Source organism: Chinchilla lanigera, unplaced genomic scaffold (assembly GCF_000276665.1).
Source record: "Chinchilla lanigera isolate Chin_1 unplaced genomic scaffold, ChiLan1.0 scaffold00075, whole genome shotgun sequence".
Classification (NCBI taxonomy): Eukaryota; Metazoa; Chordata; class Mammalia; order Rodentia; family Chinchillidae; genus Chinchilla; species Chinchilla lanigera.
In genome coordinates, this window is record NW_004955476.1 from 10885605 (window position 1) to 10910752 (window position 25148).

At 53.5% G+C, this 25148-nt stretch overlaps 1 protein-coding gene across 4 annotated transcripts in view; it reads left to right on the top strand.

The window, feature by feature from the left end:
• Window positions 1–21122, top strand: part of Mob2 (MOB kinase activator 2) — a 66000-nt gene extending 44878 nt beyond the window's left edge. For 3 of the 4 annotated variants that reach the window (XM_005401787.1, XM_013502995.1, XM_005401786.2), the window contains 4 exons: window positions 12259–12419; window positions 12591–12684; window positions 19476–19600; window positions 20139–21122. In XM_005401787.1, coding sequence (XP_005401844.1) covers window positions 12259–12419; window positions 12591–12684; window positions 19476–19600; window positions 20139–20446 — 688 coding nt within the window. In that variant the 3' untranslated portion in view covers window positions 20447–21122. Of the gene's footprint in view, window positions 1–5445; window positions 5668–12258; window positions 12420–12590; window positions 12685–19475; window positions 19601–20138 lie in introns of those variants that run through there. The other variant, XM_005401785.2, reaches the window with a different exon arrangement.
• Window positions 21123–25148: the final 4026 nt, after the last annotated feature.

Below are 25148 nucleotides of genomic sequence, written 5' to 3' on the forward strand. Positions count from 1 at the left end.
TTGCACAGATATTTTGCCATATATTCTTCCTACATTTAACTGATATGATTATATTTTTTTCTGTTTTATTCCATTAGTACAGTGAATTACATTGAGTGATTTTTAATGTAAGCTAATGAATGGTTTTTATATTCCTAGGATGAACCTCTCTTGGTTATGACATATTACATAACATTTTGATATATTGCTGAAGGCAGTTTATTAATATTATGTCATGGAATTTTGCATGTGTTTTCTGAAAGACATTGGTCTGTAACACTCCTGTCCTTACAGTGCCTTGTTGTGGTAACAGGGCTATGCAGGCCCTCCTGTTTTCTGAAAGAATATGTATGTGGTTGGTGTTACTTCTTTATGTAATTGGTAAAATTTGTCCATAAAGACATGTGCAACAGGCATTTCATTGTAGAGAGGTTTCTGATACTAAATTCTAAATTTCTGCCTCATCCTATGTCAGTTTTGATAACTTCTGTTTGTGAAAGAACCTGTCTTGTTATCCTTTAAATGTCTGGAGGATTTGTAATTTTCTATTTCATATCCAATTTTTGGAATTTATATCTCCCCCAAGCGCCTTTTCTTCTCTTTTGTCATTAGCTGTGAAATGTATGTTTTCTTGACACTTTGAGGGCCAACCTTTGAATTAATTCTTCATTATTCTTCATTTTAATTTCATTGATTTGTTATTTCCTCTCATGTTTTCTTGACTTCTTAAGGTAAATGTGTAGAGATCATTGATTTTAAGTCTTCTCAAGTATAAACATTTATAATTAGAAATTTCTAATTTCTGCTTTAGTTTCAGTCTATAAATTTTAGTAAGAATATTTTTATTTTAATATTTTCTTAGCATTATTTAATATACTGTTAATCCTCTCCCATAAGATTTCATTTCAGATTTTTCTCTTTTAGTTCTAGAATTTTTTTTTTTTATTCTTTTTTGGAGTTCCTTTATCTTTTTTGAGAGCCCTGATCCTTTTTTTTTTTGTCTTTTTGAGACAGAGTCTCTCTATGCAGTTCAGGCTGGTCTCGAGCTCACTTGGTAGCCCAGGCTGGTCTCAGACTTGCAGCGATCATCCTGCCTCAGCCTCCCGAGTGCTGGGATTACAGGCATGTGCCACCACCATGCCCAGTGAGAGCCCTGATCTTTTTCCTCATTGTATCCATACTTTCCTCCAAATCTTTAGATGTATTTATTTCATTGCTTTTTTTTTTTCCTTTGTCTTTTTGAGACAGGGTCTTGCTATGCAGTTCAGGCTGACCTTTGTAGCCCGGGCTGGTCGTGAATTCACAGGGATCCTCCTGCCTCAGCCTCCTGAGTGCTGGATTACAGGTGTGTGCCACCACGCCCAGCCTATTCATTGCTTTTGAAGTTTTTGTTGCTTCCAGCATCTTTTGTTTTATTTAGGATTTAATTTCTGTGTAACTTTTAAAGTGACCATATAATAAAGTGTACTTTTTTGAGAAGGAGCTTTTCTGTAGCCACCACCACCAGATACCAAGCATGTGTGGTCAGTCACCTTTCCCCTCACCACTCACTGCTGATAACCTCAGATCTGTCCCTTTCACTAAGCTTTATGCTTCCAAAGATGTCTCATACATGTGGTCATAGCTTTGTGGCCTTCTGAGCTGGCTTCTTTCAGTCAGTATGGTGTCTTTGCAAGTTGTCCAAGTTGTTCTGTCAGTATATGTTTCCTTTCACTGCTGTGTAGTACTCCACTAGGCCAGCTGTTGTAGCTGCACATTCACCACCCATTTGGTGCAGGGCATCATGATGGAGTCGTACTGTACGTTGGCACCCAGGCTTTGGTGGATGTCAGTTTCATTTCTCTGGATCATGTTCCCAGAACACAGGTGGCCAAGGCCGTGGAATGGTGGACCTAGCCTTCCAGGCTGCCACCAGACTATTTGTTGGAGTGGCTGTGCTATTGGCACCCCTTCCAGCAACCAAGGAGAGGGTCAGCTGTCCAGGTCCCTATCAGCATTTGGTGAGGCATCTGATGTGGCCATTCTGGCAGGTGTGGCTGTGGTGCATGTGTCCCCCAGGCATTCTGCATTGAACATAATACCCACTGTGAGGCATTAAGAGGATAAAAGCTTAATCTGGCTCTTGTGCTTAGAAGTGGGGCTCTTGGGAAGTGATTAGGATTAAAGTCATGAGGGTGTTTGAGGTGATTAGGATTAGGATTAAAGCCATGAGGACTCAAACTCATGTTTGAGTCCTCATGGCTAAAGAAGAGTGGGAGAAGCCAGACAGCTGTGCACAGCTCGTTGTCTCCTACCACATGACATCCTGCATGTCCGGCACTCTGGCAACAGAGAAGGCAGGTTACCAGAGCAGACCCTTGCACCTCCAAACTGTGAGCCAAGGAACATAGTCATGACACATAGTGGCCCAGTATGGGTACATAGTGGTCTCAAGGGCAGTCTCGTTGCCCTCTGCTATGCTACCTCAGGGTTTGGTGCTTCTGTGCATGCACCCACCCAACCAGCTCACAGCACAGCCAGAGGGTGATCCCTGAGGAGCATCAGTGGATCATACCAGCATAGTGCATGCAACTTTGGATGGCTCCCCAACCTGTCCCCACCCAGAGCCTTCCAGTCATGGTGCCTCCCCGCTCCTCCAGCTGGCTGGGCTTTCTGTCCACATGCCTTTCTCCACCTTGCTTAGCTGGCTGCACTCACCCAGTTTTCCTCAGTGTCACTGCCCCAAGATGCTTTTCCTCACCACCCTTTCGGGACTCCTGCTTTGGTATCGCTCACAGCAGTATGACACAGTGATTTGTGTATTTATGTGTTCTTTTTTGTTTGTTTTTGGTACTGCGGTTTGAACCCAGGGTCTCTCACAAGCTAGGCAGGTACTAGACCACTGAGCTAGACCCTTTTTAAAAAAGATTTCCTTTTTCCTTTCTTTGTATTTCTGTACCTGTTTGTGTTGGTGTTTGTCTCCTGGTTACAGGTTGCATTTTTTTGCCTCTTAGCCCATGCATTGAGTTCCATGTGGTATATATTACAGTGCCACCGCCACTCAGTCTCAGCTCATAGTCCTCTCTGGAAGTGTCATGCCTGCTGCGGGTCCATAGACCCTCTTGGGACTTGTTTCTGAGCTTCTTTAGGGCAGATCTAGAGGAGTCCCTGCTCCGGGCTGCCATGGCGGGCCCCCTTGTTTCCAGGCTGGGTATTACCCTTTTCTGTCCCTGACCCCTGTTCCCTCTGGAATCTCCCTGCAGTTCATGCTCCCTGCAGTTATTTTCCCCTAGCCTCATGGCTGCTCGCCCTGCACAGTCTCATCTACTCACAGATGTGGCTGCAGCCCTTCTCTGTAGTGACATTGTGTGAATTGTCCCACCCTGCAAATCCCAGCAGCCCAACAGCACCAGGTTTGGAGCCCTCTGCCCTATCCTGTGCTGCGTCCTCCTCTGAGGCAGCCATGTTCCCAGTGTTGTCCTTGGCAGTGGTAGAGGTCAAGGCCAGTATCCATCATTCCTTGTTCTTTAGAAAATCTTTACTTTCCATTTTCCACTTTTGTAAGTATTGGTTTTGTGTCCTTTCTAAAGTTCAAACTTCATTTCCTGGCTTACCTCCTCATTTCTGATTCTTATTTTGAGTTCAAGTCACTGTTTCTGTGATTTCCTAATTCTACTGTATTGGGTTGCAGTTGCTGTTTTGTGCATGTGTTTCTCCAGGGTGTTTTAATCATCACGAGGTGTCACTGTCCTCTTTGTTGTCTTCATGTTCATCGGACTCCACCAGAACACTTCCTATGCACTGCTAAGCAGCCAAGCTCCCTGCATCTGTGTGAGGAGCCACAGCAGGTACCTAGGAAGGGGCTCCTTCCCTAGAGGGCTCTGCACACAGGCAAGGGCAGAGGTTAAGTGTGTATCCATGTGTGCACGCATGACTGTGCTCTGCAGCTGAGAGGACCTGGGAGCAGCTGCCCGCTCAGCACCCAGATCCCTGTTTTTAATACTCTCTAGGAAATGAACCAGGATTCCTCAAAGAAATAGCTGAGTCCTCCGCTGGGTCAGGGAGTGCTCCAGATGAACTTCAGGCTTCTTGTGTGGAAGTGCCCAGAGATAACCATGTAGCAATGGGGCACCCCAGGGACCAGGGCCAACCAGTCAGATTAGCAGAGTAAAGTAGTATTTCATTTCAACTCAAAGTGTGACATAAATACCTGTGATTCCACAGTAATGTAAGTGAAAGAATCAGTCAGTTAATGGAAGAAAATTCCAAGTAAATCATTTAAATGCTGTATCCTTAAGCTGGTGAGGAAGAACTCTCTACCCCTTGCACATGACTGTGCATAGTATGACTTCACTCCCAAGAAGGGAGGGAGTCACTGTATGCTGGTGACCTGACACATCCAGCTGGGAGAGTGGGCACATCACCCAGATGAGCTCCTTGATGGGGGATGATGTGGAGGCACTTTGCCTCTGGTCTTCCTCCCAGACCACAGCCCTAGTCTGACCCTAAGAAAAACACCAGTCAGATCCCATCTCAGGGACCCCACAGTGCCACCTCGGAACCACCCAGGTGTCCAATCCTGGAGGGCAAGAAACTGTCACAGCCAAGAGGAACCCCAAGGCCACATGATCAGTGGGATCCTGAATGATATCTAGGATGGAAAAAGGACAGGAGGGAAAACCAAGCCTTGCCTCCATGTGTGCAGATTTAAGCCAGACTGGAACTCGTGTGTGTGGGTGCTTCTGAGACATTCATCTGCCCTCTTCCTCTCATTCTGCCCACCTGTTGCTTTGTGCGGAGGACTTTGTGAGTCTGAAGGAAGGGCCAGCTCTCTAGGTGGCAGGAAGACTGGACATTGTTCCAAATGGGCCATGGTGGCTGTTTGATGGAGCACCTGCCAATACCTTGGACACGCTGCAGCTGCCGTGGGTCCAGACCCATGCAGGGTGGGAGTGTCCCCTTCCAGGAGTTTGATCTTCTGGACTTGGTGATCAGCAGGGTGCAGAGCAGCCATGAGGCAGGCGTTGGCCACACACCTTCTCAAGCCCTCATGAAGAAGTGTTTCTGATGTCTCCATTGGGCACTGGCCCTTGGTGGCAGTGGTCCCAGCTGGCAGTCCTGCCCAGGACAAGCATAGTACCTTCCCAGTGCCCCAGGAGCCAGTCAAGACCCACCTGGAGAAAGAGCCTGAGTCCACTCTGCCTGTCTGTCCTGGCTTGAGGGTGTTCGCTGGGCCCAGCTTGCCTCCTGGTATCCTCGGCTGGGATGGAGCCAGGGCTGCTATCGGTACCGGTACCGTCAGAGTGTGACCCAGGGCTTCTCTGACAGGCCCTTCCCAGATCCCTCCCCCTGGCCCTGCTCAGCCCAGCCCCGCCCAGCCAGCTCTGCACGGCTCTGAAAAGGCAATTCAGCCACTCCTGAGTCTGGCCAGCTCGGTCAGCCCTGTTCTGTGGAGGGAGCAGCTGTTTTTCTCTGCAGGCGTCCTCATTGGCCCAGATCGAGGGCGGAGGGCACTTCCGAGGGAGGGAGCCAGGGACGGAACCGAGCAGCCGGCCTGGCCTGGCCCCTGCTCACCAGCAGCTCAGCAGTCTCTCCCATCATGCTTGGGGATCACTGTGGTCTCCCCACAGACAGAGCTCTGCTGGGCCAGCCCCCCAAAACTGGATTCTGCTGCAAAATGGTGCTTCAGGCAGTCAGCAAAGTACTCAGGTAATATCCTGCCCCAAGAGGGCAGTCAGGACGAGCTGTAGGGCAGGCTGTGGCTCTGGCTGCCTCCAGGGAAGGCAGCACTGGTCAGCTATAGGTGAGTGGGTGGGCCACCTCTGGGCTAGATGTCTGATGCAGCCTGCCCCAGGCCTCAAATCAGTGGCTCTGTGCAGTGCCCAGGAGAAGCCAGAGCTGGTCTAGAACTTTGTTTGCCTACTGAGGTTCTCCTTGACGGCCTGCACTTCCTGTTGCCATGGAAGAGAAGCTTGTTCTGAACACCAGGGGGGCGGCAACCCAGAGTCTCACCAGTGGCTGGCACAGTCTTTTGGCCTTACCGTGTCTCACCAGCATAGGGTCCTGCCTGGCCCTCTGAGGCCCTTCACCACCAGCAGGCAGGGTCTTTGGTTCTCTGAGGTAGCAGTGGCCTGGAGCTGTCATCAGGTATCCTTGTCCAGAGAGGTAATGTGGGGTGCCCTCAGATACCTGGTGCCAGCTGACCACTGGGGGAACCAGTTGCCAAAATGCTGTTTCTGACAGCTTTCTGGCCTGTTTTTCTGATCCACATGGTGCCCCCAGCCTGGTGTATATATACACACCTGTATACACACACATTGGTGTGTGTCACCTGGTCATGTGTGTGTGCTGTCTGTACATGGTGTTAGGATGTGGGTGTGCTGGTGTGTATGGGTGTGTGTGTGCGTTAGTGTGTGAGTGTGCTGGTGTATGTGGCATGTATGAGTAGATGCATGAGTTCTGGATAGGCCTTTGACTTCTGGGCCCTGGAGCTATGAGGGAAGGCATCCTGGCAGGCTCACTTAGCATGTGTGTTCTGGGAGTCAGCCCTTCCCTTCAGCACAGGAATCTGCCTGTCATCTCAGGGTGTCTCACAGCCCAAGTGTTTGTCCTTGCTTTTCTGACTGTCCTTTCACCGCAGCCCCAGAACAGGGCTCTCGGTGAGGCTGTAGTGAGCCCAGCCTGTGACCCCACGCCTTGAGACTTGGCCAGGGATCCAGGGGCACCTACTCCTGTGTGCCCAGCCATCTCACGGCACCTCTGGCTCCCTCTTTTTCTCTCTGGGCTTGCTGCCCACAGCATGAGGTGGGGTGGGCTTCAGACAGGGTCCAGGTGGAGACCAGAGAGCCAGCCTGCCTGGCCTGGTGCAAAGGTATGAGACTTTGGGAAAGTGTGGGTGGGCAGGTGGCATCCCCAGCTCTCATCTGGGACAGTGCTGACATCCGTGGCTTGTGAGGGTGTGCACATGTGTGTCTGTATACGTTCGGTGGGTAAAGATGGCATCAACCTACAGGCACATCCTGGGGGAGGGAGGTCTCTCTGGATGGGTACTGTAGCTGGATCTTAAAGAGGAGCAGCTGAAGAGGAAGGGCTGTGGCCCTGAGGGGCCGCAGGGGCACTTAGCGTGCTTGGGCCTTTGGCTCTGAGCTGTTGTCCCTTTTTCCATCACCTGGGCTTTTTCTAGCATCTCCTGTGTGTTGGGGACTCAAAACTGGTGAAAGTGCACCTGGTCTGTGGGACCACAGTTAGGATGAGCACACACATCCCTTCTCCACAGTGTGGGGGCAGCTGAGCCTACACTGTGCAGGGGTGCCGAGGGGTGGGATGAGCGATGCGGTGAGGATGCAGTCCAGGCAGGGACTGCCCATGTTAGAAATGCAGTTTAGGCTGCATGGAGACTCGGGCCTCAGTTGCATTTGCTGGACTGGGAGTGGAACGAGCCCCCCGCCCGCCCCGGTATGTCCACTCTGCTGTCCTTGTTGAGTAGTGTTTGGAAGACAGCGAGTGTTCAGCCAGAGAGCAGTGCCCTGCTGAGCCCATGCCCTGTCCTCACAGGAGGCGCTGCCAGGCCAGTGGTGGGAAAGAGGTGCTGTGAACCTCAGCTTGGGCTCAGGGGCTAAGCAGTGCCCACAGTCACCCTGGCTGAGAAATATGCTCCACCATACCTTCCTCTTCACTTCCCTAACATGCTGCCCAGACCTCAATTTGTCAGGCCTGCGCTTCAGGACCTGTGTCTCTGAGCTCTTTGGTTCACCCCTCCTCCCACACGTTACCCTGACCACTCCTCTCTTGGGGTACTGTGTTCCACGCAGGGCCTCCTGGAACCACTCCCTGCCATCCGTAGGCTTCAGCCTCCTCCAGGTCCTGCTTCTGCCTCAGCATGCACACCACCCTGCTGAGGACAGCTGCCCCTTCTTGGTGCCTGGGAACCCAAGGCCCCTTACAGATGCCACAGATTTTTTCTGTTTTTAAAATCTGCAAGCTTCCATTGTTCCTTGGCCACTGGGTATGTCAGGCAGGGCACCCCTGCAGTGGCAAGGATCAACTTGCACCTGATGCCAGCGAGGCCAATGGGCACAGCCTCTCAAAGTGTGGCTGGAGTGGGGTGTAGCTTTGGACGGGTCTTAGAGGCCTGGGTCAGGTTTGCCAGGCAGAGTCCCTGATGGAGTATATGTCCATCCGCTGTGGCAGTGAAGGTGTCAAGAGCAGGGGGATGAGGTGTACAGCCAGACGGGTGTGGTGGAAGCAGGGCAAAGGTGATTATGGTAGGGCCTGGTCATCTGACACAGGTGGCAGCTGCCCTGCAGAGCCCAGGCTCAGCCCACCTGTCAAGCAGAGGCTTGAGTTAGGGACTCCCTCCCTCCCTGGAGGTTGCAGATGCCCTGTGAGCGAGCTGAGGCCTGGCACCTCTGTCCTAGTCCCATTAGTGCAGTCCCTGTCCTCTCTCTGTTCTGGGTATTGCAGTGAGCCATGTGGGGAGCACAGAGAAGAGCCCATGGGTCACTGCCTGGTGGGGTAGCCAGGCCACTGAGGCCACAGGCTGGGCTGACCTCTGGGCCTAGGGTAAAAGACCCTGTTTCATAACTGGGACCCCAAGGGTGGCCATAAGGGCAGAGGCCTTAGGCAGGTGGATTTGGGCTGGCTTAATGGGGCTGGTAGCCCAGCTGAGCCCCTCCTGGGAAGGAAGAAACCGGGGTTTGAAATGTTTTACTGTTTTGTCTCCAGCAGAGGCTGGGCCTTGTATGTCCCCTTGGTCCTGCCCTGTGCAAGAGAAGGCCCTGAGACTACAGGGTCCACAGAACCTTCATGTGGCATGAAGATTGTCTCACAGTGCAGGGAGTTCCAGGGACCCCAGGCTGGCCCTGGGTGATGAGGTCCCAGTGAATCTGGAGGAAGAGCTTATGGGCTCTGGTGTGCACCTGTTTGTTTGTTCCAAAGCAGCAGTGCCCACAGGAGGAAGCAAGATGCCAGTGCCCAGCCAAAGATTCCATGGTGTTACAGAAAGAGCCAGGTTCCTAGGTACTGCCTGACTGGTGGCTCTGGGAATCAGAGATGGAGGTTGGCCTCAGTCTAGAAGCCTCCCCCACTTATGGTGTATGACAGGGCTCTTCACAGAGCAGCCTCCCCAGGCAGACCTTGAGAGCAAGACCCAAGGACCAAGGGGACACCTGGCTCCTAGAGGTGGCTTTGCTGTTGCTCACAGAGCATGAGGTGGGTTAGCAGCTGTCCTGGCAGCCTGGTGCCCCCTGCAATCTGCCCTGCCAAGCAGTGTGGCCCCTCCTGAGGGAGACTGGGCTTAGCTCGTGGGGCTGTCTAGGTGGGTCTGGACCTATGGCAGGCGTTCAGCCTGGTGGTGATGAGGGCCAGGCCCAAGGCCCCAGGGAGCACCTGCCCTGTGGATGTGGACTTGGGCAGGTCCTACAGTGCTGGTGAGGCTAGTCCCATGTGCCCAGTGTTGGATTACAGGCTGGCCTAGGCTTTTCGACAGAGTGGTGCTTGAACTCTGTACACACTGTGCCCTGATACCAGAGATGAGAGAAGTGCTGGGAGCAAGGAGTGGCCAAGTCCGAAGGAATCTGTGGAGCTCCTCCTGGAGACTATGCTGTGCCAGGCCATTGCCACTGGGCCCAAGAGCCTTGGCGTCTGTGTGCCCATGCCTGTACTTCAGCACTGGAGGACCCCAGGTGCCTTCCCCAGAGCTTGCTGTGTGTCGGGCACTCTGGGCCTGGGTTGGGCCCTGCCCTGTCCCCTGCCTGGCCCTGTCCACGCCTGGCCCTGCAGCAGAGGCCAAGCATATGTCGCCTTTTAAGGCTAAGATCTGCTGTGAGAAGCTGAAAGAGAAACATTTCCCTGGCATTGAGGGAGCATTTTTCTTCCCCCTTTCTCTTAAGTAAACTATCAGCAACATTTCAAAATACAGAAAGGAAAAAAACAGGACATGGTCAGACCTTTCACCCCTACCCCACCATCTGTGTGACTGGTGAAGGACAGGGACACAGCCAGAGTAGGCCACCTCCTGGCGCCATGCAGTTTGGCTGGCCTCAGTGTCCTGTGTTCCCGGGCCAGCAGGAACACAGGTTCCCAGCCTGTGCACTCCCTCTCACTGCCTGGCCACCTCGAAAAAAGCCAGGGTGAGGTTTGTGCCTCCTCCACTCTAGGGGCACCCACTGCTGGAGGGGATGTGCTATGGACTGAGCCCAGGGCTACCTCCCGCCAGCTGAGAAAAGGCCGTAGCTGTGGTGGTCGTGCCTCTAGCACCTTTCTTCCCACGGGTGTGCCTGTGCAGCCAGGCAGGCGCTCTTGGAAAGGCTCCTCTTCTGGGAGCCAGGGCACCTCCCTGGCAGGTCACCATCTTCCGTCACTCCCCAACCTACTTTCCTGGGCATGGGGCCCTTGTCTTGAGTTGGCAGCCATGCTAGGGCACGCTGTGGGCCTGCCCTGGACCTCCCTGTCTAGGCAGCGGTGCCTTCTTGAGAGTGTGAAACAGAGGTGGCTTGTGCTGGTCAGAAAGGCTGCAGCCAGTGCAGGCTTACACCTGGTTTTGTACAATTCATGGTGCTTACCACTAAGGAGTTCAGGGGTTCGGGTGGCAGCAAGATACTAAACCGTGCTATACAGAAGGCTCCCTGCAGGTTGTAGCCAGGGCCTTGGCTGCTGCCCTTGACGTCATGAGGCTCCCCTACCCCCAGCATCTTCGTGCTCCTTTTGGGGTCCTTTGTGTCATGTCCAGTGGAGCCCACTTTGGGGAGATCTCTCCAGAGGCTTCCACTCAATCACCTCTTTGCTCCTGGATGCACTTGTGGCCATGGAGCAGGCAGAGACATTGTGAGAAGAATGTCCAGGCTGGTGTGGCACCTTCCAGGAGGCCCAGGCCAGGCATCTAGCTGACAGGCACTGCAGCATTTCCTCCCCAGAGGAGCGGCCCTTCTCATGACCACTTAGAAGCTTGTTTAGCAGACGAGCAGCAGATACAGGGGCCCCAGCGCTGGGGGACAGCTGGCCTGGAGGAAGTAGCCACATGCAGGGCCACAGCACATTCTGCTCAGTGACCTTAGTGCCTGACAGCTACTCAGTTCAAGTGAAAATAAGACATACACTTATTTGTTTATTTTGTTTTCTTATTTGTTTAACTATACTGGGGATTGAACCCAGGGCTTTCACAGTGAGCTACATCCCAGTCCATTTTTTATTTTTTTTATTTTTTTAAATTTTGAGTCTGGGTCTTGCTAAATTGCTCGAGCTGGGTTCAGAATGACAGTCCTCCTGCCTCAGTGTCCCAGAGTGGTAGGATTACAGGTGTATGCCACCAGTCTTGGCAGAGAAAACAAAATATTTTAAAGATACATATTTATTCATTAGGAAAAGCCATACCAAACCATTGCGTGTTAAAACAATGACATAGTTTTTTGGAAAAGAACTGTTTTTCAAACAAGAGCCAAGCTTATTGAGGAGCCTGTGGATCCTACCCCTGGCAAAAGCTGGGTTCTCATGCCACCCTGCCTCATGGTGTTCCAGGTAGAGAGCCCAGGGTGCTACACGAACCCTTGGTACCCTGGGTACCTTTTAGGCACCTTTTCTGGGATTCAGTGTGGGGTGTGGGTAGGGGCATTCTGCCCTGCGGGCTGCTACTCCAGGGTTGTCTGCAAGGCCTGAGGCTCACAGAGCTGTCACCTGCCTGGTCTCCCTGGTAGCATGTAGGACAGCTCAGTAATGGAGGACCTGACTGATACTGCACTTCCCAGGCCACCGTGGACTTCCAAGGCACCCAGGTGGTAGTTTGGGGCTCCTGTCACACTGGCACCCTTTGGGGCCAGCCTTCCCGGTGAGATGAGCTCTGGTGTGCATGGGGTGATACAGTGAGTGCCTGGTAAGCCTGGCTGCTGCGGGAGGGGACATGCTGGCCCACAGGGGCTCTGCTCAAGGCTCAAGAAAACAGCTTTCCGAGGGAGGCTCTCACTGTAGCCTTCAGCACCCTCTGCCTGGCCACGTGATGCCCACCCTGCCGCCAGCCTGGCAGCCCTGTGTTGAGGCCCACTGTATCAACCAGGATGGCTGCAAGATCAAGTCACATAGGTGCCAGTGCACCTACCGCCCGCCTGCCTACACCCAGGTTCCAGCCAGCCAGAGGCTTAATGTTCCTGCAGGCTGCCCCACAACTTCCTGCCTGGAGCAGCTGAGCCCTGGCAGAGGAGGGATTCCCTCCAGGGGCTTGTGTAACCCATAGGAGGGTGCTCATTGAGGCCCTGTGGGACCTGAATCACCCAGCATGTGGTGACCATGCTGTCCCTTCTCTCTCGGCAGGAAGTCTAAAGCAAAGCCCAATGGCAAGAAGCCTGCTGGGGAGGAGAAGAAGATGTACCTGGAGCCAGAGCACACTAAATCCAGGATCACTGACTTTGAGTTCAAGGAGCTGGTGGTGCTGCCCCGGGAGATCGACCTCAATGAATGGCTGGCCAGTAACAGTGCGTGTAGGCTGGTGGGGAGGACCCTAAGGCTGTGGTCAGCCCAGCCTCCTGCTCCACCCCCATCCCAAGGACCCCAGCTTCTGCCCAGCAGCCCCTTGGGGAGGGGGTGGACTTGAGTGCCAGTTGGAAGTGGGGTGTTTCAAACCTGGCCCTTTCCTTCTCTTCCAGCAACAACATTTTTCCACCACATCAACCTGCAATATAGCACAATCTCAGAATTTTGCACAGGAGAGACGTGTCAGACGATGGCCGTGTGCAACACGTGAGTCGCACCCACCTGGGAGGGGCAGGATGGTCTGTGGTCAGCCCTGCTGCCAGGCTCTGTGAGACCCAGGCCACAGGCTTACCTAGAGTCCTGCAGAGCCTCCGGCTGAGCGTTTGTCTGTGCAGCCACCTGTCCATCAGGTTGATGGCCAGGCCTTCTGGGTCCCTGCTAGGGCACAGGGCTATCAGGAGCTGGCAGGAAGCTGACAGGCAGGGATGTTTCTGAAAAGGGTGCCCAAGTGTGGTTGCCTGAGATTGCAGGGCATCACGGGGAAGTGCTCCTCTGCACCAGCTACTTTTCTGACTTCTGCATGCTAGGAGGAATAGCATGGCTGGTATAAGCAGGCATATTTTGTAGGGGCTGAAGTGCCTTCCTGGTGGCTGCCACACAGGCCCGCTGCTGGCAGCTCTTGCACAGACCTCATCTCTGCAGTGGGTACCTTACCTGTGTTGTGGGTAGGAGAATGTAGGTGGCATGGCTTACTACCCATGCTGTGTTGGTTGTCGCACAGGTGGAAGGCCATGTCTGCCAGGGCTTAACCTTGTGGGCTTCAGCCAAGCGTGTCTCCTTGCATCAGGATGCACAGGCCCGGGCCAGATGCAGACACATGAACACGTGTGTGGATGCACCATCCTGTTGATAGATGTGGCCCTCCAGGCTCCTGGCATGGGGAGTGGAGGTCCTCAGACAAAGCCAAGCTCTGCTCTGGAGAGCCCACAGGAAGGAGGCACTCACATGATCCCAGTAGGTCACAGCTGTGCTTAGTGATGTGGGACAGGTGCAGCTGCCTCTCCATACCCTGTCCACCCAAGCAGCATAGTCTGGCATTGTCCTGGGAGGACGGGACCATGCTCTGTGGCCATGCTGGGAGCAAGCTTGGTGTGGTGGGAGAGATGGGTTCTAACGATAGGTGAGGCAGCACTCAAGAGTGTTTGTCCAGCCAGGCCAGAAGCAGTGTTGGTGGTGCCTGACAAAGTGGCTGCCACAGGCCCTCCGGATTGGGTTTGTTTGAACAAAGCTTCCTGGTAAGAGCATAGGGCGTGGTGTGGGGGCAATCCTGCGTCCACATGTGGATGGCCATCCCTGTGCATGCTGGAGAGCCGGACACTCCCTTACACTCCCCTTCACCTGTGTCTGTAGCCTACTTTGTATACACTGTTGTATGTGGATTCGCTTTCCTATAGCCCTTCCTAGAAATCATTTGAGACCAAAGAATGGAAACTCAGACTAGTTTGAAAAGCAAAGGGAGGTTGGGCAGAGATCCACAGAGCCCCTTGCCATTGCCCAGGCAAGCCGGTCTGCCTAGTCAGAAAGGGTGCTTAATAGACAGGCTCTGTCTTCATCCTGGCAGCGCCCAGAGACAACCCAGAAAGGCCAGTGCTGGAATCCAAGGGGTAAGAGAGGCTGGGGCCAGTCTGAGGAGGTCACATTGAGTGCCTCCCACAGGGCAGACAAGCTCTGTGCACAGGCTCTACGAAGCTGTGCGCCTGGGGCAGAAGAAAGGCTTTCAGTGTGGTAGGTGGGACTGGGGACCCACAGAGCTCCGCCATGTCGTAAATGCTGACAAAGCAAAGGCTGCCCAGATCCCACATCTGTGAGTGACCGTGCTCTTCTGGAATGAAGGGAAAGTGACAAAGGGAAACTAAATGTGTCCCGGCCCCAGACCTCCATAAGAGGTTGTCCAGGAGTCCTCCTCATTCAGGAGGAGCCACAGAAACAGTGGGAGCACAGACTCCCTCTCAGCTCAGCTAACAGAAGCGTGTCATCATCAGATAGGCAAGAGCAGAAACCAAAACTGGTCTGAGGGGTTCACGGTTGTGGAGAAGGGCTGTGTGAGCGCCATGGTGGAGGGGGAGAGGCCCAGTGTGAGCTGGCCAGTCTGCCTCTAGTTGGAGAGGCCACACACGGATGCAGAACTGAGCGTGAAAGTCAAGTATGTGCTTTGTACTCCTTTGAACAGCCTCTAAAACTAGAAAGAGATACAGAATCTTAGTAGGTAAGTTAAAATGGAGTACAAGTAAAAATTTAGCTGAAGAGAAAGCTACATAGAGGAAATACAATGATGAAAAGCAGAGGGAACAAACAAAATCAAATAATGGTGAATCTAAAATAAAACAGATCAAATGTTACAGTAAATATGAATGGTGTAGACACAATTAGAAGACAGTGTTTACAACAACAGAAAACTTATTTAGGAAAACTTTCTCAGGGCCAACTGTGGTCTCTGTGAGAAACTCATTCATCTGTTCAGGCTGCTGTAACAAAATGCCATAGACAGTGCTGAAAGCCATGGAAGCAAGGCTGAAAGTGCAGGTATAGGAGGGGCAGGCCCTGGGTCTGGGCGTCAGTCACAGAGCAGACTCCGCCTCCCAGAGGCTCCACCTCTGACACTATCTCCTGGGGTATGTGATTCGCCCTCAGCATCTGTGGACACAGATACTCAGATGATAGGGGTACTTCAAATGCCAAATGTGGAGGTTCAGAGTAAAAGGTGGAAAAAGACAAGCCAAGAAGACAGTCATCGGAAGAAGGCTGAAGGGGCTGTGTCCTACCAGCCGAGGAACTAGAGGAGGTTCACGGGGCAGAGAGAGATCACATGCTAGAAAAGGGCTGGCTTGCAGGCAGAAATGCTCAGTGCATTACAGGGAGCGCAGAGCTGTGCACGGAGCGCACAGACTGCTGAAGCCCAACACGGGCCCGACCCTCCAACTAAAGCAGAGCAGAGCTCACTGGCACACCCCTGGGCCCAGGTGGCACTGGAGAACATTCGGCCTCAGCAAGAGAGTGCACATTCAAGTTCACAAGGAATGTTCACTAAAATAGATCACACCCTGGCTTACAGAGAGCTCTTTACAATTTTTAAAGAACTGAAGTTATACTAAATAAGTTATATGACCATAATGGAGTTAAACTGGAACCCAGTATTAGAAAGGTAAGCTCTTGGGAGTCAGCACACTCCTGAATAATGTGTTGCTGGAGAGAAAATCTCAAGAGAAAGAAGCTATTTTAAAATAAACACAAATGAAATTACAATCAGAATTGTGGGATATAGCAAAGCTTAGAAGGAAATTTATAGGACTGGATGTTTGTTTTATACTTAATTTTTTTTTTGTCTTTTTGAGACAGGGTCTTGCTTTGCAGTTCAACTGGCCTTGAGCTCACTTTGTAGCCCAGGCTGGCCTTGAACTCACAACAGTCCTCCTGCCTCAGCCTCCCAAGTGCTAGGATTACAGGCGTGCACCACCACGCCTGGCTATACTTACTTTATAAATAGATTTCAAATTAATAATCTTAAGTTATAGTTATTAATAATCTTAAGAAATAGATTTCAAATTAATCATCTTAAGAAATAAGCAAAAAATCAATTCAGGAGCTGGGGATTTAGCTTAGTGACACAGCGCCTGCCTGAACGAGCGCAAGGTCATGAGTTCAATTCCCGGTTCTGGGGGGGAAAAAAAAAATCAACTAAAATTGAGTAGAACAAAGGAAATAGTAAGTCTTAAATGTGATTTCTGAAGACTGTAGGGAAGTCAAACCAAAATTTACTTGTCTAAAAAGTTCAATAAAATCAATAAATCTTTAGCAAGGCATAAAAATAAAAAGAGAGTCCATGCAAATGATTGATATAAAGAATGAGAACATAACTATACAACCAGCACAATAAAGAATGATAAGGAGGGCTGGGGATATAGCTCAGTGACACAAGTGCCTGTCTGGCAAGCATAAGGTTGTGAGTTCGATTCCCGGTGCCAAAAAAAAAAAAGAATGATAAGGAGACATTTTTAAAAAGCCTCTAAGCATGTAAATTATATAGCTTAATCCAGTGCACCAGTAGTTTGGAAAACACAAAAGTTCAAGACTGGCAGTGCACTGGGGGAGAAAAAGAAATAAAAGGCATCCAAATTGGAAAAGAAAAAAATAAAGCTATCACCACTTGTATAGAACATGATTGTGAAAGCCCCCAAGGATTCAAGCAATAAAGAAATAAAGCCAGGTCAACATGTCAGAAAAAATACCTATAGTTCTTTATACTACCAATGGACAGTTGGAAACCTAAATTAGTAAGGCAGTACCGTTTATAGTAGCTCTAAACAAGGAGATACTGAGGTATAAACTCAGCATTCATAGGAGCTGTACCTGGAAATTACAAAACACTGATGCAGAAACTCAGCAGTGATCTATGTAAGTGGGAGGATGTGTCCCTGGATGGGAAGACACAGCATATGAAAAATATAAATCCCCCTGCAGGTGGATCTGTTTTTTTAGTGCAACGTTTTATGGATCTGGTCCAGCTAGTTCTAATTCATGTGGAAGGGCACAGTAGCTAGGAGAGTTACAAGGATTTTTGTAAATTCCACATTTAATTTATTAGAACCCATTAAGTGATAGGGGTTTTTGGGGGGGATTTGCTTCATTTTGTTTTGTTTTGTTCTTTTTGAGACACGGTCTCAGCCAGGTGTGGTGGCGCATGCCTGTAATCCCAGCACTCAGGAGGTTGAGGCAGGAGGATCGTTGCAAGTCCAGCCTGGGCTACAAAGTGAGCTCAAGGCAAGCCTAAGCTGCATAGCAAGACCCTGTCTCAAGAAGACAAAAAACAAAACGAGACGGTCTCATTACACAGTTTAGGCTGGTCTTGAACTCACTTTGTAGCCCAGGCTGGCCTCAAACTTGCAATGATCCTCCTGCCTCAGGCTCCCAAATGCTGGGATTACAGGCCTGCACCACCACGCCTGGCTAAGTGATAGTTTTAAAAGCAGGGTTTCCATCAAACAAACGCTTAAGTTGGTAAAAATACTTATAAGAAACCTAAATCTTAAGGAAGAAAAAAATAAAAACAACATGTCTGCTAGACTGCAGAATGTCAGAATTTTAAGAGATTCATACAGTACACAAATGTACTAATAGTTAGAAACATTACCCATTGGAACAGAAGAATTTTGAAACAAGAATTAGAGTCCCACAGTTTTAAGGTTTATGTGTAAAACTGCAACAGTTAGAACAGTGTGGCGTTGGCCAAGGGACAGACACTGACAGTGGGGTTGGAGCAGGATCTAGAAGGAGGCGCATAGAGCTGGCCTTCTGACTTGGATGAGGTGCCAGAGAGATTCGGTGGGGAAAGGACAGTGTTTCCAAGAGACACTTCCGTGGATGCCAGTCAGGAGTGCGCAGAAGTGAGGAGAGTGTCAGCTTAACCCTAACCCTCTGTAGAAAATGTGAGTCTATAAGGGCTGGAGGGGAATCCACATCACCTGGGGTTAAGCAGAGCTTTGTGAAACTGGAGAAGAATCAAGCGGACTTTATAAAGATTTAGAACTTTTGGTTTGAGAAGGACACTGTTAAGAGAAAGGAGAGGCAGACTGAAGAACAGGAAAACATCTTGTAGGTCACATATGGCACAAAACACCAGTCTCCAGAACACATAAAATCCTTCGTATATTAACGGTGTCCAGAATATGTAACGAGCTCCGACTGTACTGAGGAACCCAGAAAACTTCAGCAAGAACTCTCACATGCACGAAGGATCCAGCTTATGAAATAAGCTCTCAGTGCACCTCTGGGATCCCGAACACATGCGACCAAGCTCGCACACACACTGACGGGGTCTGGAACACCTGAGGCGCTCTTGGTGCACTTACAGGAAGGTGTCTCAGTGTACAGTGGGCAAAGGACTTGGAGACAGCTCCCCCAAGTGGTCTTAAGGGTGTAAGGAAGATGCTCAGTACCTGTGGCAGGGAGAGGGATTCACATCAAAGCCCCTCGAGGTGCTGCTGTACACCTGCCACCACACCTGTGTGAACACCAGGTACTAATGAGGACACGCAGCCCTGGGATGTAAATGGTGCTGCTGCTCCTGACTGGTTTGCAGGTTTTCCTGAGATGAAGCACATCCTTACTGTGACCCATGACCCCTTCCTGGTATCCGCCCTATAGAAATCTCCACAAAGAAAATTCGTGTCCACACAGAGACTGTGTTAATAGCTGCTGCCTACCTGGAAAGAAGTAGGTGTTGCTCAGCATTGTGTAGATGAATGGGCCACATCTCAGAGGGATGGACACCTAAGGTGTCCCATGACATGGCCAGCTCCCAGAAGCGTGTGCTGCAGGAGGAGGTGTGTGAGTCCTCTGCTGGCAGGTTCTCAGGAGACACCTGGAGTGCGGGCAGCAGGTAGTGTGCCATGGGGCAGTCCGGGCTCTTCTGTGTGCAGTGTGGTTGATCATGGTCATGTCTGTGTAACCAGATGATTAAAATCCTGAGCTTTTCAGCATGTCCTTGTCTCTGCTCCTGGCTTCTTAGGGCTGGCAGCCACCTGAGGGGTGTTGGGGGTCTGGCAGTGAGATCCAGAGGCCAGACTGCAGGTGCCCACTGGACCCCATGGGCAGGTGTGGGCTCCAGTGGTGGAAGTGGGTGCTCTCGAAGCCCTCCAGTCAGTGCCAGGCAGAGACAGGCAGCTATGTGATAGAAACAGAGATGGGCACATTCTAGCTTCTTGGGGGCTGGGGCAGGAGGATGGTGAATTCACAGCCAGCCCTGGCAGCATAGTCAAAAGAGCAAGCACAGTAGACTCCAAACCCACGCAAAACTAGAGAAAATGAGGAGGAGCGCATTGGTTCTCTACATGCATGTCCAGCCCTGGGCTGAGGCTGCCCATACTGCCCTTGGTACTCTTCGGAACGGGCGCCCACACTCACCCACAGGAGTGTGGTCCGCCATCTCTGCTGCCCTGTGCGCTGCGAGCTCTGTGCCACGTGAGGAGGGAGCAGGCACTGACTGGCCTCTGTCCCCACAGACAGTACTACTGGTACGACGAGCGGGGAAAGAAGGTCAAGTGCACAGCCCCGCAGTACGTCGACTTCGTCATGAGCTCTGTGCAGAAACTGGTGACCGATGAAGATGTGTTCCCCACAAAATATGGTATGTCCCTCAGCTGGCACCTCAGCCCACCCAGGGGGCTGGCTGGAGGGTGGCTAGGGTGTGGCTGGGGTGGGGTATGAGGGGGAGCAGCTGCATGACCCCTGCCCAGCACATTGGACCTGAGCTCTGGCACCATGTGGCCCCCCACTCAGGGACTTAGGACCATGACAGGCCCTATACGGCCTCCACCAGCAACTCTGCAATGAGGCCATCACAGTCCACCCTCCTGGGTGCTCTAGGCTGATACTCTAGGCCTGGGCAGGGCTGGGGGTCCCGAAGCAGACCCTGAGCTGCCAGGGGGCCAGCTGCCAGGTGCCCGGGACTTTTCACCCCTAGCCCAGCCCACACAGGTGCCCTGGAGTGGCTGACACCAGGCTGGCACTGTGAACCACCCGCTGGGCCAGACTGCAAGAGACCGCAGCAGCCAGGCTGGATGCTCCTTGCGCTCCCTCTGGGCACGGAGGCTGTGTGCTTCTCCACAGCTGCAGGGCGGGGAGCCGGGCCCCCTGCCAGCCTGTGACCCGCCGCCTCCCCCCAGGCCGAGAATTCCCCAGCTCCTTCGAGGCCCTGGTGAAGAAGATCTGCAGGCACCTGTTCCATGTGCTGGGCCACATCTACTGGGCCCACTTCAAGGAGACGCTGGCCCTGGAGCTGCATGGACACTTGAACACACTGTATGCCCACTTCATCCTCTTCACAAGGGAGTTCAGCCTGCTCGACCCCAAAGAGACCGCCGTCATGGACGACCTCACCGAGGTGCTATGCAGCAGCCCCGGTGGGGGTGGCAGTGGGGATGGGGCCAGTGGCGGGGCCTCTGGGGCACAGAACCACGTGAAAGAGAGATGAGCCCTGGGCTGGACGGGTGCCCATGTGCAGAGAGACGACCGTGTGTGTGCGTGTGCACACACGTGCCCGGGCACGCTGGCGGTGAGGTCCAAGGGCCTTGGGCCGCCCCAAGCGAGGGCTCCACAGCACACCGAAGCTGCGGTGTGCTTCCTGGCTTCCCTGTTGGGTGGATGAGTGCTGTTTGTAGCAGCGAGTCTGGATTCATTCATTCATTCAACATTTATTGGACTGACGTTTGCATTTTCCTATGTGGGGTTTTCCTTTCTTGGGTCTGCTGTGTGGCCCCTGCCCTCCGTGGTGCCCTCCCTGGGCTCTGCCACTTTGGAAGACACACTTCGTAGGAGGCGGGCCTCTCTGAGGGCCTTGACCTGCAGACTGGGTTCCTGCTCTGTTTCGGGTGGGGCTTTTTTCAGAGACCCTCCCCTGGCTGTGCCTGGATCCTGGCTCTTCATGGTTCTGAGTGGGGGCTAAGGTGACCCACCAGGGCCCACACCTGCTGCTTGCTCCTGTCACCCCTTCCTGCTGCCTCCCACAGCTCGGCGAGGGCCTGTGGTGCACAGATGCCGGCTGAGGCCGGGCTGGGCCGAGGCTCTGCGTGGAGACGCAGCAGGCGGCAGAGGCAGAGATCGCTTTAGTTCATCTGTTCAGTCGTAATAAACAGAATTCTCTCAGGTCACAGCCTTGTGTGTGTCCTCAACCTGGCCACTCCTGCTGGCAGGAAGGGGTGGGAGGAGGGCATCACTGTGCCTGGCACTCATCCTTCATGCAGGGCAGGGACTGCAGCCCTGGCTGAGTTGCTGGGCCCTACATGGGGCTGCGTGGCTGGAGGATGGAGGTGTCCAGAGTAGCAGCGTGCAGTAGCAGTGGAGAAGAAATGGGGTTGGGGCCCAAGGTGAAGACTGAGCAGTGAAGCGGGCCTGGGCACTGTGCTGGATGTGCTGACAGGGATGGCTGCTCCTGCCACCTGCCACCGCATGGTCCTCCTGGCCTATGCCCTCCAAGGCCTGTCCTGCCAGCCTTCTCTTTGGACCTCCACGGCAGCCTCTCACTCCACCTGCTCCTGAGAGCTGCCCACTGTTGCCCGAGGCTCCCCAGAAAGTCCCAAGTCCTCATAGCCTGGTCCTACCCCCTCCGGGGTTCTGTACTATCTGTCTGACCCTGGGTGCACCATGGGTCTGTGGGAAGAGCTGTGAAATCCAGGTGCCCGGATCAACCACGGGCCTGCCAACCCAGCCCTCAGGATGGAGCCCTCAGGGCAACATGAACCCCACTCCTGGTGCTGCCCGCCACCTGGCTCTGTCCCACACAGAGGCCTGGGAATGTCCATTGAACCTGACCCCAGGCTGTGCTGGCTGCAGGTGCTGGGGGGCCTGTGGGCAAGGGAGGGGCTGGCCTGGCAAGAGGGTCCCCACTGGTCAGCCCCCAGGGTGGAAAAGGGCGGCCGGGGCACAGGGCAGGGCAGCTGAGGCTCTGTGGCTGGCCGGGCAGGGACTGTGGCGCCTCAAGGATGCAGCTTGCTAGGCAGAACTGCTAGATAGGACCCAAGATGTCTGTCAGTCACATAGTGCATCCACCAGCAGCCACAGGAGCTCCTCGGAGGAGTCCAGGATGCACACCGGCCTGACAGGAAGGAGCGGTAGGACCCCGGGCCCACAGGATGTCGGCGCCTGTGCAGTGCACTTGGTGGAGTCCACCCAGGCAGGAGTGGGCAGCAGGATGAGGGCTGATGCTGCTTGTGGGGTACTGGACAGTGAGCCCCCACGGTACCAGCCTGCACACCTCTGAGGGTGACAGGGCACTGTGTCCACTGCATAGCTCTTTGCCACAAGACCCTGAGTCCTGGCCGACTCGGGCCTCAGGGAAACCTTCCCGCCTGCACCTCGGTTTCCCCGCCTGTGCAGGGAGAGCTGCTGCTCTTCTTCCCCGCCCCAAATCATGTTTTGACCCCCAGACTTCACTGCCTCTGTAGCAAAGGCTACGTAAGAATCAGGGCTCCTGACCAGCAGACCTTGAGTTGGGGAGTGAACCTAGGTCGCCCAAGTGGGCCAAGTGCCCCTGTGAGGGTCCTTCACATGGAGAGGGGCACAAACAGGGAGACAAGGGGTGGCAGCCTGAGAAGGACCCAGCCGTGCAGAGGGAAGGACTTCCCTGAGCTTCCCGGAGATGCTGTGCGAATTTACCTCGCTGTGGATTTGTAACTTTCAGAAATACAAGGTACAGATTTGTTTTCTCCTAAACCAGTGTGTGGTAAGTGCTGCTGCAGAGTTGGGTCCTGGGAGCGAGGTGCTGCGCTGTGGGCAACGCCCGGTGCAGATTCCTGAACAGCTTGGCAGAAGTGTGGCTTTCAGGGCTCCTGCTCAGACACAGAAGTGGAAAGGGCACAGCAAAGGCGATGGGGGCTGCAAGAACGCTCGGGAGCAGGAGCACTAGGAGGGAGTCCCTGGGGTCAGGCCGTGCCACGCGGCAGCTGGCCTGGGCCCCGGCAGAGGTGTCTGGAGAGCTGAGGGCTGTATGTAGTGTGAGAGCAGGCGGGTAATGGAAGTGCCACGGTGCTTGGGCACCTGAGGAATTGGCTGCCTGTCTGAATTCCTAAGACTAAGGTGTGGAGATAGGAAGGCAGGGAAAAGTTGAGGGTGAGGCTGGACAGTCCTTAGCCAGTGGCTCAGAAAGGGGAGGCCAGTGTTGGGTTCCTGCACAAGAAAGTGTGAGTACTTCACCTTCATCTTTGCAGAAGAGGTAATGCCGGGAGAGCCGCGGATGTGTCTCACTTCACAGAGTGCCTATGTGGTAGACAGGAGGCCTGCAGTTTCTTCAGACTGAGCTGGGGGAGACAAGGTGGAAAGGCAGGCCCCTCGCTTTTCTGCAGGAGGAAGCAAACTAGTGAAATTGTCCAGCTGCAAACACTGGCCATTTTTCATAAAAAGAGCAAGTGGCCCACAGGGTACATGTGCAGGGGCAGAGTGTGACCCACAGAGGGTGTCTGTCCTGCTGCTGTGGCCAGGAGGCTCATGACCTGTGTCCACAGGCACAGCGTGTGGAGAAAGTGCCTGGGCTCAGCCACACCAAGCTCCTCCCACACCTGCTGGAGCAGACGACAACTCAGAACTCCGAACTGTTGAGATGTGGACATGTTGTAGAATGCGGCTCGGTGGTGATGCACTGACACTTCCTGACCTTGGGACCCCTCCCTGAGGATGGATTGGACAGGAACGGTAACACCCCTCACATGCAGAGCTGCCCGTGTGTCTTGGTCCCTGGAAGTTGCTCAAATGCCACACAGCCCAGGGGTGTGGAGCTGCAGGGAAGATCGCACCCTACTGTGTGGAGACCTTCTGCCCAGGGTGCCCAGAGCCCAGAGTGGAGGCAGGGTGGGACAGGGAGAACCAGGGCAGCTATGCAGGTGAAGGAGAAGCTCTTGGGGTGGGGTGCCCAGGAAGTGGGTGATTTCTGGGGCCCAGAGGGCACAGGCCCACTGGCTCCTGCATATCCAGCCTGTGAGACCATAAGACAGGAAGTCTGTGAGTGTGGTCATTTGTCACAGCAGCAGCAGGGAACTAATACATTTGAAATGTGGGTCTATTTGACAGCCTAAGGAGGTGACCCATAAAAGCGCAATGCTCAGCACCTGGTTCCAGGGCCCGGCCCACCAGGCTGCTGCAGGCCTCAGGTCAGTGATGCTATTCCTTGCCTCCGTCAGCCTGAGGCACCGCTGCCTTGACATCTCCCACTGGTTCTCCCCCTCCCACTATCAGCTGGCTGCCTGCAGCCTTCTATCCGGTCAGCTCACACTAGTGGCAAGGAGCAGGCTGGAGCTGGGGAAGCGGTAACAAGGGGAGAGGCCAGCAAGGGGGAGGGCACACAGGCCAGAGGAGCCCGCAGCAGGAGCTGGCCCCTCTGTTGGGTAGCTTGGCCTGGGGTGAGAGCCGGCTCTGCTGCACCCACTCTACAGCTGGCAACAGGACTTGCTCATCTCCCCACAGGTCCCGCTGCCCCCATGGGTGCTCAGGCTGCTGCGTCCTATACCGACTGGCCAGCAGAACAATGTGGCTCTGGCTGGATGGCCTGCCTTGCTGCCTGTCTGCGAGCTCATCCCACCCAAGTGTGCCAGCTGAGGGCTGGGGAGTGGGACCAGAGGGCGTGCTCTAACAAAGTCTGCCGGTCCTCCTTAGCTGCTGCATGGACCACGTGAGGGAAGGCAGCTGGCTGGTCCTCAAGGTCAGTGTGTTCATGTTTTTGTGTAAATGCTGATAAGTGTGGGTTGAGCTTGCTTTAGCTTCTGCCACTTGGAACCAAGTGCGTGGTACCCTCAATGGTACTGTAGGACAAGGCCCTTCCTGGCCACAGGGGTGCGGCAGTGTGCAGATGGGGTGCTCCAGGCTGCTGCCCACTGGTCTCTTGGGGCTGAGTCCAGCGCCATGAGAGCTGATGGCAGAGGGCACACTGGGAGGCAAGGTACTGGCCGTGTGGCGAGCACTCTCAGAAGAGCAGGAACAGGAGCACAGGTCATGAGGGCTTCTGCCTGCAGCCAGCAGCTGGAAGCCCGGAGGCCATCGTGTACCTGGCTGCGTCCCAGTGCCACGTTCCTTCCCTGAGCACATGAGCAGCAGGACTCTGGGCCGCCCCAGGGTGCCTTCTGGGTAGCGCAGTGCACCCAGGTGCAGTGGAGGACCCAGCCTCCCGAAGGCGCCCTTCCTCGGCTGGC